The sequence below is a fragment of the Fistularia commersonii genome, chromosome 24, assembly GCF_037954325.1.
Source record: "Fistularia commersonii isolate RoL2024-O1a breed Wild chromosome 24, RoL_Fcom_v1.0, whole genome shotgun sequence".
Classification (NCBI taxonomy): Eukaryota; Metazoa; Chordata; class Actinopteri; order Syngnathiformes; family Fistulariidae; genus Fistularia; species Fistularia commersonii.
Genome location: NC_141307.1, coordinates 5978376 through 5992525, shown reverse-complemented (window position 1 = coordinate 5992525; position 14150 = coordinate 5978376). Strand labels below are relative to the sequence as shown.

General features: G+C 44.3%; 1 protein-coding gene across 5 annotated transcripts in view; it reads right to left on the bottom strand.

The window, feature by feature from the left end:
* Window positions 1-2238: 2238 nt before the first annotated feature.
* Window positions 2239-14150, bottom strand: part of LOC147219756 (growth factor receptor-bound protein 10-like) — a 48269-nt gene continuing 36357 nt past the window's right edge. For all 5 annotated transcript variants that reach the window (XM_086171157.1, XM_086171160.1, XM_086171156.1 and 2 more), the window contains 10 exons: window positions 13303-13377; window positions 12755-12892; window positions 11617-11727; window positions 9314-9412; window positions 9096-9173; window positions 7690-7806; window positions 6989-7055; window positions 6782-6869; window positions 6414-6507; window positions 2239-6100 (listed from right to left, as the gene is read on the bottom strand). In XM_086171157.1, coding sequence (XP_086027283.1) covers window positions 5954-6100; window positions 6414-6507; window positions 6782-6869; window positions 6989-7055; window positions 7690-7806; window positions 9096-9173; window positions 9314-9412; window positions 11617-11727; window positions 12755-12892; window positions 13303-13377 — 1014 coding nt within the window. In that variant the 3' untranslated portion in view covers window positions 2239-5953. The remainder of the gene's footprint in view (window positions 6101-6413; window positions 6508-6781; window positions 6870-6988; window positions 7056-7689; window positions 7807-9095; window positions 9174-9313; window positions 9413-11616; window positions 11728-12754; window positions 12893-13302; window positions 13378-14150) is intronic.

Sequence of the window (14150 nt, the reverse complement as noted above, 5' to 3'; positions counted from 1 at the left end):
TCCTGCAAAATAATGCACCCACCTCCTGGGATTTTGGTTTATAGCAATGTCTTTTATTCTAATTTCCAATAAACAGAGAATATATCAGTCCCTTATTTGTACAAAAATACCTGAACAGGATACAATGTAGATCCAGGAGCTGTACAGACGCAAAGCAAAGCACAATGGGGTTAACAAAAAAAAAAGGTTACCGTTCATTTGCTTAAAAAAAAAAAAAAAACTCTCCCTGACATATTTAACTTCAGCTTATGATGACTTCAACCCAAATAACAAGACCGACACTGCGCGTACGCAGCGTTGACCCGATGTTAGTTTAGTTCCACTAGGTGTACGTTTCACAGTCCCCGGCTAACTGTAAATTAACGCTGAGAATGCGGACGGATGGCAACTAAAAAAAGAGAAAAGAATAAAATAATTATCATTGAGTTATTGTTGATAAACAAAAGGCACCTGCTGCAAGTATGGACACATATCTTAAAAAAAAAAAAGTTATGCACCTTAAAAATCAGAGTAAATGGTCATAATGAAAAGCACAACCCTCTTGAGCTACACTGTATAATTGCACTACTTGTAGTGTGTTTAAAGTGTCAAAGCGGCTAAGAATATCCCCAAGCATCGTCGCGTGTGTAACAAAAATTAAATCACCCAACATTTACTGGATTGTTTACTTGAAAACAAAACCGTCGGGACAGACAGACAGATATCAAATAAAACAACTGGGAAGGTGTGGTTTGATAAAGAGTCACCATTGGGACGCCGGCAGAGATGAAGACTCCGACAGCTCGTCAGCTTATACACACAACTGATGTTAAGAAACGTGACGCACGCCAAAAATCCAGTTTGATCTCTTAAAAAAAAGCTTAATTTAATACTGTATATGCTGTGGTATATTCTTGTTTTTTTCATATACATATATATATATATATATATACATATATATATATATATATATATATATGTATAAGGTCATTTTGTGGCAAACAAAAGAAAATACACAAAAATGTCAATATACACACAATCAAATAATGAAAAAAGGACAAAATAAATCATTCTTCATTTTACATGGAGTTATGAGCAAAAGCATAACGCCCCATACATAGTGATCTGTGACCTAGGTACAGTGTTAGATCTACGTCTTCTCCATAGCTTCACATACTTAGAAAACAAATGATATTGTATACTGGTATAATCATTGACTTGGACTTTTTTTTGTATAGAATTGCACTGCAGCACAGTGATTAAAAATGCTGGGAGGAGGAGGGGACGCCAAAACGCCCCCCGCTGGGCCACAGCGATCCCTCGGTGACTGACACTGGGAAACCTCCTGCCAACCCTCCTCCTGTCCACTAATATCGTGAATCCAAGGCATCACTTGACTTTCCCAGCTTTCCTCTGACTGTCTCTAAAAGGCAAGTACGATAACCAGCAGTTAGCGATCCTGAAGAGTGAATATAACAGTCTGGCCATTCACACGCACACACACACACACTCACACACACACACTTATTCACCTCAGGGTCATAGCTTACAGGCTGGACACAGGTGGGATAGGGGGTCAAGGGGGGTCAAGCATTATCCAATCCCTGGAGAGTTTGCCCTGGCTGACTTGAACAGGTGTGATAGTTGGAGCGCGGAGCTGGTAAGTCACGTGATCGGTGGACTGCTGGCGGCAGTAGCAAGCGTGCCAATGACGGTGCTTAGAGAGTCAGCCTGGCAGGTAGTCGAATGGCCCCGTGCTAACCTTGTTAACCGCAAATTTGGCCAAGGATGGATGGGAGAGTTGAAAGCGAGGACAAGGCTAATTTTACTGCTGAACTGAGCTGGTGAATTATGCATGTAGAGCTTTATTCTCTGGTCACCCAAGCAAGAAGAGCAGGAAAGGACTGAACATTTCACCCTATGATATCCTTCCTCCTGTGACTAATTTAGAAAAAAAAAAAAAAAAAAAACACAACAAAAAACAAACAACTCAACGAAAGGTCTTTACACATTTAAGGCGAAAAAAAATGAATGAGCGGGAAAAGTGTGAGGGAAATCTTCGGCAAATATTATACAACGCAGATATTCAACTTGATCGGACGAAAGGGCAAGAACTATGCCTGTGTTCCAAAAAAAATAAGCGTGACAGTTGAGCTTAACAGTATCCGGACATTGAAAACAGTCGTTGTGTGTTTTCCTCCGACCTGTGAATGGCCAAATGCATTCTAGTCCCAGGTAAAATATTCGAGAAACAGGGTCGGGGGTGTGACTGTGATCAAAAATGAGGAGAATGTGAGGTTTCGCATTTATACTTAACCGATCCATTTCTATCCTGTGATCCACTAGCCTGCAGAACAAGGGAAAAATAAAATAAAATTGTATTTTTGTAATTGGAGCACAAGGATTTAGTTTACAATAAAACTGCCAAAAAAGAAAAACAAGCAAAACAAAGACCAAAATTTTCTCACTGTATATTCCTCTCTGCTCTTTCCACGTACAATTGTCCCCCACCAGCCTCTGAATCCAACCGAGTGTATCGTTACGCCCCTTTAACGTTAAGCAACTACAAATTATTTCTAAGTAAAAAAAGAATCAGTTCATCATTTTTTTTTTAGAAGCGCGAGTGTGTGCTGCGACAGTTTTCCTGACTTTACATATGAGGGGCGCGGACGGCGCATTTTTCAAATCCGATAAGTGACTCGTTCCAGGCAGACCTGTTTACGTTTAGTTACTCATTTCCTGCCTTTACCATTATTTCCAACAATTCCCAAAAAAGATGCTTACGTTCAACGACCATAAGAGCTACAGAAATGGCGCCAGCTTGCCAAACAACAGATTTTGGCATTCCAATTCGCTGATCAGTTTTCCACTGGCCGTAAAAGGCCATAAAAGAACATGACCCTAACGTGACCCTGATTTTGTTGTAAATCTGTTGGCATGGAAGCGTTTCCTCAGAGTATGGAAAATGGTGAGTCGAGAAAACGCCCTGATGTTTGAGAGCCAGAGGGCAGCGCCAGACGTATGCCAATTATCACCTTTTTCCAATAATTTATCACCATTTCATTATTTTGTGACACTTAAGCTGAGGTGAACATAACCTGGTAATGTTTTCTCTCTGACATGACAACTTCCATTATCACAATCATTCTTGACACGTTCATTCCCCTTGCAATTGAAAGATGGGGGTAGGCGATATGCTGCACGTTGTCAAACTGCATTTTTGTTTACAAGTGGACAGTTTATTCATCAAGTTTGATTTTGGATCCTTTTCATGCAGGTGACTAAGACTACAATTTTGGGTGGTGTCAAAAAGAGGAGTTAGCCTGAATAATGTTTTCTGTTATGACACAGTCACTTCATGTTGTTCATGCCTCGTACAATTTGGTTCTCCTGCACATAGTGAGCTACATTAATAGCTATTTAGACAGATGTCATCTGGCAATAAAGAGGACGTGCACCACAACCGCTTTCTTGCCACGAGTTAAAAAAAAAAGTTGCAAAAAAAAAAAGGGGTTAACTATTTGTTATTTTTGTTGCTATATAGCAGTTCTAACCATTTTCAGATATTCTTAAACATTTCCAATGGAGTTTTGAGGCGAATGTTCAGCATAAATCAAAAAATGACTCCAGGAGCAACGTGGACATTAAAACAAGTGTTCTAAACGTATCTAACACGTGTTCCCCCAAGTTCAAAAGCTACTCCAAAATAGTTTTTGCAGGGTATGATCGTGCGAAGGGACCACAGAGGATTCTCTTGTTGGCCTCTGGCTGGCGGCAACCAAAATCTTTAAAACAACTTTCATCGCTGTCTGTGTCTGAATGTAAAGTTAGCGCCTGGCTAGCTTGGCCTGCACGCTTCATGCAGCTAACAAACGACTCTTTGTTTTCTCTGTTGGGCCAGCTCGCAGGAGTCCTATTGGCGTCTGTCTGGATCATTTGAACAAGATAAGGTGTTAAAAGTGCTGTTGGGTGAATTTGTTATCTGCTGGGGAAAATAAAATTGACATGTTTTGTCTTTTCTTTTCTTTTAAAACAGGTGAACATGATGTGCTGGGCAGCTAGCTGTTAGCTGTAGCATGAAATTTACCTTACAGGAATGGAAGTTTCATCGATCTTGTCGTCTGACTCTTGGCAAGAAAGTTAAAAAACAAAACAAAACAAGGGTTTGACTCTTCCTTAAACATAAACTTGAACCATCTTGATGTCATTTCATCCTCTAAACCTGTAATATGTCACTGTATGTGCATTTTAATATCGCTTTGAGTTCATACACAAGGCTCGCAAGTTTCACTTAAGGCAGGTGCAGCTCATTTGACTGTGTCCGAGCACAGTCAACTGAGCTCACAGTTCAAGTCATACGTTCATTTAGAAATTTATAAAAGAAAAAAAAAACACCATGGTAGTCTCTTCTGGAGTGAGGGGACAGTGGTCAATAAATCCACCCGGAGCCGGATCCAATCGCGGCTGCTCCGATTCCACGTGTATCAAATAATTTAAATGTGCAAGCAGTGAGCTCAGAACAGACCTGGGACAAGAAAATGACATTCAAAAGCAACGCACCGACTGTGAGACCAGCAGATTTAACCCTTTCCATTAAAAGAAAAAAAAAAAAAAAAGAATAATTGAAATGGTTTAAGCTTGAGGGGGAACACACATTTATGGAGTCTATTTTAAAGTCCTCCCCCTCTTCCTCATAATCTCGAGGCATTCAGCCTCTTCCAGAGCACATTCGTTTTTTACGGTAGTGTGACCATGTTGGTATGAGACACACAGAGGTCCAAGATGTTCCCAAAGCTTTCTAAGAGGCACTGCATTATCAGCCATGACTCTCTTTGCTCCCACGCTACCGTAATCCAATCAGAGCAGGTGGAAATTCACATGCATGCCTCTCAGAAGGTGCGGGGAGCTGGAGGAGGAAGAGGAGGATGACGAACGGAAAGCGGGCAGCTCCATTTAGCTCGACAGAACAGCTGTCGTCTGTCGCCCCCGCGAGTGCAAAACTAATTCTGCATTGAATTAACAGTAATAAAACAGCATTAAAATGACATCAAGTAATCAATTCTACAAGACAGGCTTGTTACGGCCTTCCTGATAAACATTCCTCTGTCCTTTCAGCAAACCCTCGTGACTGCTCTGCTCATCATGCCTTCAGCTCCTTTGCTTTTCTCACCCGACTTTTTCCTCTGAGCTCGTTCGGAGGAGAGATGGTGACCAGGATTGCACCAGAGCTTCGTGGGACGGGACACGGCGGAGAGGCCGCGTCGAGTCCATTTGGTTCGGGGGCGAGGGGCCGTGGGACAGGACGCGGCGAGCGTTGTCGTGGTGTCAGCTTATCCAGACTGGACTGCACAGGTTGAGAAAACTCCCGGATCGAGCTCGATACGACCCAGAGAGGTTCCCGTCCATCCCTGATGATCGATGAGGAAGTCGAGAGGGTGGCGCTCCCTGCCTCCGTGCGACAGTCTCGTGGCAAGAGGGCGAGGGTGTTGTGGGCACCACAGCTTATCAGGCCTGGAGGATGGGAGGAACGGGGGTGGGGGGTTTGAGTGGGTTAAAAGACTTGGTGGGTGGGATCCATCCACTGGACCTGCAGCACTCCCGCCGTCTGCATCATCGTGATGCGCTCTCTCCTCTACAATGACCAGAGTCACAATGGCAAAGACAAACAACCCCGTCTCCATGAGAACAATGCAGGAGTTTAAACGACCACTAGGTCCAAATCTGCAACTTATGAACAAGCCACACAGTTCCTATTCAAACATCCAAAAAGCAATAAGGCGGAGAAAAGCGCAACACGTCGAAGACCTTTTCCGCTCCGACGGCAGCTCCGGCTGAGTTGTTCACTTCCCCCGAAACTCGACTCCACTTATCTCAATCTCCAAAAACTCATTACGTTGGTGAGGGAGGGGCGGATATGACGGAGTGGGATCTCAGGCTGAGAGGTGTGCAAAAGGGGGCAGGGGGTGGAGGAGTGTCACAAGGCCACGGCGGTGCAGGGGTGTTTGAGCTTGCAGGGCAGCACTCCTCTGTTGAGCTGGTAGAACTCCACCAGGTGAATCAGGTCGGTGAACTTGGTGGCGCCGTCGTCGAGGCTGAAGAACACCTGGCCGTCCTCTTCACACTTCACGGCACAGTGAGGAAGGACAGTTAGCATCACCCGACTACTGCGACCGTCGCCGGCTGGACAAAACAAACGGCGAAACCTTTTATTTTCAAAATAAGACACCCTCGGTTCGCCCCGCCGTACGGCTCTCGGGCCAGTAACATTTAGCGTGTTCGCTCTGGTCAGACAACGCAGGCATTCCAAGCAATGAGACTCAAATGCTGCAGGTAAGAAAGTTAGATTGCTGTAATTTCTAGAAAACTAGCAGGGTGATCTTGCTTTTATTTAATTTCATTCTGCTTCACGTCCTCTGGAGTGTTAAGCGACTGACCGGTAGGATTTGGAAGTGCTTGATCTTCTGGTGGTGGCACAAGGTGAGCACGAATGCCTTGGGATTACTCTGACTGTCCCGTAACAGGAATAACCTGACGGCCAAAGCACAAGACAGAGAAGGGAATGAAATGAATGAACAGTTTTTTTCCTCATTTATCTTTTGAGATGCGTCAACATTATTCAATTGTGTGCTCTCTGAGAATCTTATCTTAATCCCCACGGTGGAGGCCAGTGTGAGACCGACAGGCCAAAAAGCTGGCTGTCCCCTTTTAGACACTGACTTTTAAGAGTTATTCTAAACAAAACTATCCTGAATCAAAATTCCTCGAATCAGCCGCGAAGGCTTCAAGATGTAGCTCTTCCTACCCGTCCACTTGGCCTTGCTGAATGATCATTTTGTGGGCTTCCTCTCGCATGATGCGGCCGTGAAACCACACCTGGGTCCTGTGGATAACTGGAAAATAAAAGAAGAAAAAAAAAAACAAAACAAAGCGAGTGAGTGCGTCAAACAAGGAGATAAACATTGAGGTTCACATGTCCTTGCGGTGGTGGTGGTGGTGGTGGTGGGGGTACCTGTGCTCAGAGAGGATGGATGCAGGGGGGAGGGGCTGCCCAGGACATTCATACGCTGGCTCCGCTTCTATGACCAAGAAACAGGGAGGATATGAGCAGAACATCCAGGCATTAGAATCCTCATGTGGACAAAAAGGTCACCTTTTACCGAGACACAAAGATGCCTCTTCATACAAAAAATCCACAACTGCGATCATTCAAGTGACGAATTAAGGTGGATACGAGTTGTAATCTATGACAGATGTTCGCAGACCTTTGGTAAATCAATTTTTTGACTGGTATAAGGGAGTGTTTCCCACATGTACTCCAATTCAGAAGTCATATTCAAACTTCACTTGAATAGAATTGGAATGGCACCTGTAGCAGCTCAAGGTTTACACACGCTCAGTACATATCATACATTTTTGTCAAACTTATTTATTGCGTATTTGTAAAGTGTGTATCCACATGGTATGTGACGCAGCTTTCTGACTTTTGTCTTCTCATAAACCGACTTGATTTTTACCATTCTTTTTCATCATTTTTCCAGTCTTTGCTACTATTTCCTCTGGGAAACGGCAGTCCTCGCTGTCGGCTATTTTATATGTCGTCTCAGGGCTTGTTAGGCTTGGAAACGTGTGCTGTAGAACGCTAGTGTCTGCATTCATCGCATCCAATGAAACCGAGTTGCACCACCTCCTCCTCCTCCTCCTCCTCCTCACCCTCCAGGTCTGTCCCTCCTCCAGGGCGGCGCTCTGGGCCTCGACTGGGTTGTCAATGACGCGGCCGGTCTGGCCGGAGAAGTCCATGGCGACCAGGGAATTCTCAGACACACTCCGCTGTGAGGAGATGTGGAAGGGTGGGAGAGGCGGAGGGTGATGGAAGGGCAAGGGGGGAGCGGGAGGCGAGGGTGGGGGCACAAGGAGTGGGATGGAAGGGTTGGGGGGGGGGGGGGGGGACAAGGGTCAGAGGTCTAACAAGCCAGACGCACTCACTGGGGCATGACAAATCCTGTCTGCACAGAGACCCACTTCACTCACCCCACAAATGCCTTTTAAAGAAAAGCACAGGCTTGAACACCCCGTGCCGTCAAACGCCCCCCCCCCCCCCCCCCCCCCAGTTCAAATTATTCAGTTTTAAATGAATTCTACTAAACTTTCCTTGGAATAAAACAAACAGGAACGGCATTCCTACGATGAAACCGTCTTTGCTGAACTAAAACAAACGCAACACTCACATGATCAACGACTACAGTGAAAGACTTTTAAGTGACATTTAAGTTTCATGGCACGACATTAAAACCGTCCGGGATGAAAATGACATTATGCTGTTAAACAATCATACTGTGCTCTTTAAGAAGCACATTCTTTTTGACTTTTATTTCTTCTATTTCACTTCCATACACATGAATCTGTAGCCCTCTTATTTTCATCCTTATCTGTATTTCCTAATTATTATTTTTACCGAGATCCCCTTTCTTATCATTCTGAATGAACCCCCTTTTAATCTCATTCAGGGATCTTGTGTTTTTTTTTCAGAATTTTTTAAATTTTTCTCAATGTGACTGAAATACGAGTGCATAGGAAATAACCTGTTCTTACTTTCTGATTCAGTAAAAAGACCAATATACTAACATTTTGCGACTGCTGCAATTTTGACATAATACAAATGTGCTGATGTAAATATATTTTTCCATTACGTTGGAAAGATAATGTCATAGACTTTATTCCAATATGAATTTTTAGCATCGTCATCCAATGCGAGTAACAAATACGTAGGTTTATGTTTTCCTATCGACTGTCAAATGCATTTTGCGACTCTTCTTTTTGCCTCTGTTTATAATATGACAACAAAACAGACGGACATATATATTGTAACAGAAACTCCTGATAAACATCTGGAGCGGCCATTCGAGTTAAATACCTTCATTTAAAACGACCCCCGGAAGTAAAAACGCGATCCGCTCGTGCGTTTCCTCACCAGAAGAGGGAGGCACAAGGTGGCCACAGAGGCAACTGGTTTCCAATTCGCCATCAGCTAATTAATGGATCAATCTGGATTGTTCTTGGCTGAGTGGGGGCATTAGAGTGTGGCTGTAAGGGGATGATGTCAGGGAGCAGAGACTCACCACAGGCGCCGAGAAATGTGAGAGGTTAGACTTCGTCTGCTGCGGGATGTTGTAGTTTTTATACAGTACGATCCCGTACTGCAAAGACGACAGAGAGGAAAAACATCAGCGTGTAAGAGCTGAAATGATGCGAAAACATAAAGAAGCTTCCGCGGGGAGGGGTTTTTAAGTAACTGCGCTGCGGTGAGAGTTAGATGGAGCAAAAGTAAAGCGTTTACCTTGAGTAATCTGAAGGCTGTCATCCAGCAAGTCCTGCTCTGCTCGTCTTCCGCACAAAGCATCTTCAGCTCCTTACAGTCACTCCTGACTTTACTGGGCTGCAAACAAAACAAACATAAACAAGGAAGGTTAAAATGTGCACGATTCTGGAATATATCTCAATGGCACAATGTCAGTGCGAGATAAAGAGCAACAGTTCACCCAAAATCTTAAATAACTTTATCTTCTCTAGTCTGTCTAACACACAGGAACAGTGACCTGAACCGTAAAGAAGATCCAGGCTTAAGTTCACAAAGTTGTGGAGCCGATGTTTGCCTCGCAGACATTCTGTCTCCCTCTTGTGTGGGCAGTCATGATAAGCACTTTAAGCATAATATTATTAGTAGGAAATTCATTCTTCAGCAGGAAAGAAAAAAAACAGCACAGCAAAGTGAAAAAAAGAAACTGACAAAGGACCCGGTGTTCATAGCGATCCCGCGCCAAACTCACCATGCAGGCTTTCTGTTCACCTCGTTAGATCACTTGATCACATGAGAGCCCATCCTGCCTGGCCTCCAGTGATTTTTGTTCCCGGGTCAACTGTTGCTCGGCCGATCGCTTTCGTTTTATTTAGGCGCGACGACATGTAAAATCGACAACCGCGGTGCCTCCCACAGAGGCAAGTGCGCAGGGATGTCATAACCGGAGGATTCATTCCCCCCCCGACATACGATCGTACAAAGGGCTTGTCAAGGGAAAAGATTTTTTCCCCTCTCCTCTTGACAAGCGTTGTCTTCGGTGGAGACGGACAGCTGACGCATCCAATGCAGAGCATGCATTGTTTTGAAAATCCCTGCGCGTCTTCGGGTATCCCGAGCACGCCAGGCTGCATCACGTTGGTGTGAAACAGCTCGTAGATTTTTCTGCTAATATTAGCAGACCTCGCCTGCGATAAACAAAAGAAGAGCTTTGCATTTTACGACTCGGTAATTCTGCAAAGCAGACGGTAGCGTAACTAATACCGGTTTGTTATTATTACATCCCATCGACCTCTTTATACCGCTGTTAGATACGGGGATTCGCTCCAAAGTGCTGTCAGTTTTTTCCTCATTAAGCACAAAACACGAGGTCTGCAAAACCCATTCACTCACCACCCATACCTCCCGCCAAGGTGCTTGTATTTTTTCCCACATCTGTCTACTGGCTGTCGGCGGACTTGAACAAAAACTCCTGCGCCGGTTTTCATGAAGGAGGAGGAGGAGGAGGAGGCTGTTTGACATGTCTTAAAACCCATTTTTGTACATTAGCTCTTTTGGGTCAGTGCTCTCCAGTTAAAGTTGAACCATACTCTGATACTGTGCTTCTACTTTACGTGTTTTACACCGAATGAAATACGTTTTTAAACTTGTTGTTTTCCAGTATAAGAAGTGCTGAGTTCTTGCCAGATGAAAATCTAACAATGGCTGAAGCTGATTTAATTAACATTCTACAAATACCTCACTTTGTCACACTATTCAGTTTAGACATTTTTAGCACAAAGTCATCCCCCCTCTGAGGAACGGCAAATATTTTTCTCAAAGACTGCGAGCTTGTCATCTTTCTCAGTCAGCAGTCAACCTTTGGCAAGGTTAATGGATGAGATTTAGTTACACCCTCAAGCATTTGTTGTGCGCAAACAACCTACTGCAGCACAGACTTTGTCCTTTTTCCTCCCATGAGATGTCAGACGGCTTCTTAGATGCAACGCCTAAATTAATTCATGTAGCCATAGCAACAATCCAGCCACCACCCGTCAAGTAAAATCCCTAACCCAATTCTGCACTGTCACCCCCGCTGACAGCATCTGACATGCCGCTCTTCTAAGCGTGTGTGTGTGTGTGTGTGTGTGTGTGTGTGTGTGTGTGTGTGTGTGTGAGTACAAGAGAGAGGCGAGGTGGAGGGGCAGGGGGCAGATTCCCTGTACCATCCTGGCTTATCCCACTGGGCTTATCCCAGATCAGCAGGTGACCCACCACAGATAACTCCTGGAGTGGGACATACAGTGCTGAGTTTGGTCGAACCCCCCGCTGGGCGGTTTTAACCCTTGTGTCCTCTGACACACACACACACACACACTGTGAGGGGAAGCAGGCGCATCTGCTACAAAGCGGTTTTACAGAAGATTGCACCCACTCGTCATATGATACAGTTTGCGGTTTCATCTCACCGACAACGGGAGCAGAGTCACTTCACACTGAAATGAGGAAACGCGTTTCATCCTCATCAGATCCTCACCTCCAGATTAAGTGTCTGGTGATGTGTGAGTTTATAATGTGCATGTTACCTTGATGAAGAACTGGTAGTCTGTGGGGGCGTTGTGAAGTTTTCTGCCGGTGATGATTGTGAAGATATTACTGTCCTCCAGATCTGACAGCAGCTGCAGGTGTCGGGGCTCCTGCACAGAGGGGGTAAAGGTCAGCCGCAAGAGGAAAGTGTGACAGTGACTGGGACACTCGTGAGATATGAGACACAAGGCTTGAAGTTTGACTTACTCACACATTACAAACAGCATAGATCTCGAGATCTGACCTGCCTTGCAACAAATTCTTCCACAGTTGGAATTCTCATAGACATCTTTCAATAATTTTTTTTTTTCCCCATGTGAGACCTCCTGCAGCCTTCTATGGCTTTTGAATTGGTTAATTTTTCAACGTCTTGATGCATGTTGTCAGATTTCTTCACTGTGACATACAGGACTGTGTCAGAAAATTAGAATATTGTGATAAAGTTCTTTATTTTCTGTAATGCAATTAAAAAAACAAAAATTACTTGTTCATGATATTCTAATATTTTGAGATAGGATTTTTGAGTTTTCGCAAGATGTAAGCCATGATCAGCAATATTAAAATAATAAAAGGCTTGCAATATTTCAGTTGATTTGTAATGAATCCAGAAGGTATGACATTTTTGTTTTTTTTAAATTGCATCACAGAAGATAAAGAACTTTATATATTGGTTGGGTTTTACCAACACTACTGCTCGGTCAGGTTTGGGAAACATCATGCTAATTTTTTGGGAAATCATGGTGTGCCACAGCACAACCTGTCTGCAATCTAAGCCGAAGGGAAAAGATTCTTTAAAGAAAATCTTTTACGTAGTTGTCTCCAAAAAAATAAAACATTAGAAGTTAGAACAGAAAGAATCTATGCATGCCTTAACAAACTAATTCACAGTCATTGTGTGGCATGTTTCCCTTCTGATTATGAAAAATGCATTTACCATAATTTCTAATAATAGTAATAATAATATGAATAATAATCATAATAATAGCCTGATGTTTTCAATCAAACCATCTGTGTGACACATCGCCAAATAAGCTGAAGTGGATCTGGCAGTTTGGACTCATATTTTTTACAAAATGTCCTTCTTGAAAATAGCCCAGTTCCACTCCCCAAACTCTGACTAATGCACTGACTAATCACCTTGGATGTTCCTTTAGTGGAGCAGTAGAGCCCGGAGCGTCGCAGGAACATGTAGAGCTTCTTCCAGGACTTGCGTCCGGGCTCCTTCATGTACAGATATCCCTGGATTTCTGGACAGCTGCTCGAGTTCAGAAAGTTCTGCAAAACACACGCGCACACAGAATGAGACTGCCGAGAACAGCGCGTAACATAAATATGGTCTGCGATTTCATCTGGGAACTACAGTGTTCCTAGATGTTGTAAAATCCATTTAAAAATCAGGGCTAAGACTCTCGGGAGGTTTGGTTTTCAGTATTCCTAAAAGTCTGGCAGCGACTCGGCAGTGTGAATGTAATTAGCAGATTGCAAGAGCAGCATGAGTGCGCGTGTGTGCGTGTGTGTATTTTTGACGACCAGATGTCCTGAAATCATCCGCAATGAGAGATTTTTTTTTCTCATTTCACAAGGTCCTTTGCAGGTTAGCAGTAGGTTCCTGATTAAATGAGGATCTAATGACGGGTCGGACGTTTTAAAGATGCGCCCCTTCGCTGAGACATCCACCCCCTCACCTGTAAGAGCTGCGACTGAGGGATTGAGCCATCAGTCTCCTGACACCAAGCCACCATCTGCTCTGGAAAAAAGTTCTGGATGGAAAAACACACAGGGACATCGACAATGAGCTATAGAGATAGAGAGAGAGGGGAATTGGAAACCACTTAGTGTATAGACAAGCTGAAAGTGGGGTAGTGTTTCTCGATGAAGAATGCCTCTCTCTTGTGTGTGTGTGTGTGTGTGTGTGTGTGATGAGCACAAGGACTCGGAGACAAGGGGTTGAGGTGAGAGAGGCAGATACAGAGCAGGAGAGAGAGAGAGAGAGAGAGAGAGAGGGAGAGGGAGAGGGTACTCCAGGCTGGGAGTAGATGCAGTATGATCTCACCCGCTGATGTAATCCCCTTTAGCCAGCAGCGCTACTCTTAGCGTGATTGACAGGCTGCGGCCAGCACTCTGGTGTTTTAGTGCGCTCATTACCACAGAGCTGAGGTCACCTGCTGGCTCTGACACACACCTAAATCAGCACGGCAATAATGTCACTGTAAACCTGGCACGTAACAGCCAAGCCCCATGCTGACTCCCACATCAGCAAAAGATGCCACGCAAACCGGCTCCGGTCGACTTATCGTCGGCGCCGGTTTGTTGGGGTGTTTGCGTTTGACATATTTTGGGCCAAAGCGCAGAGCGATTCACAGTCGGCGCCCTCGGCGGAGAGACGGGGTAAAAATACGTGACACAGGGAGCGTGAGAAAATGAAGCGACAACAAAAGACGCCGTTGTGTATCAAGTCAGGCTGACTTTTATGTAAGTATGAACAGGCCTATCATGCCATCAGCATGATACTAATTCTATCCTGACCCCTAAC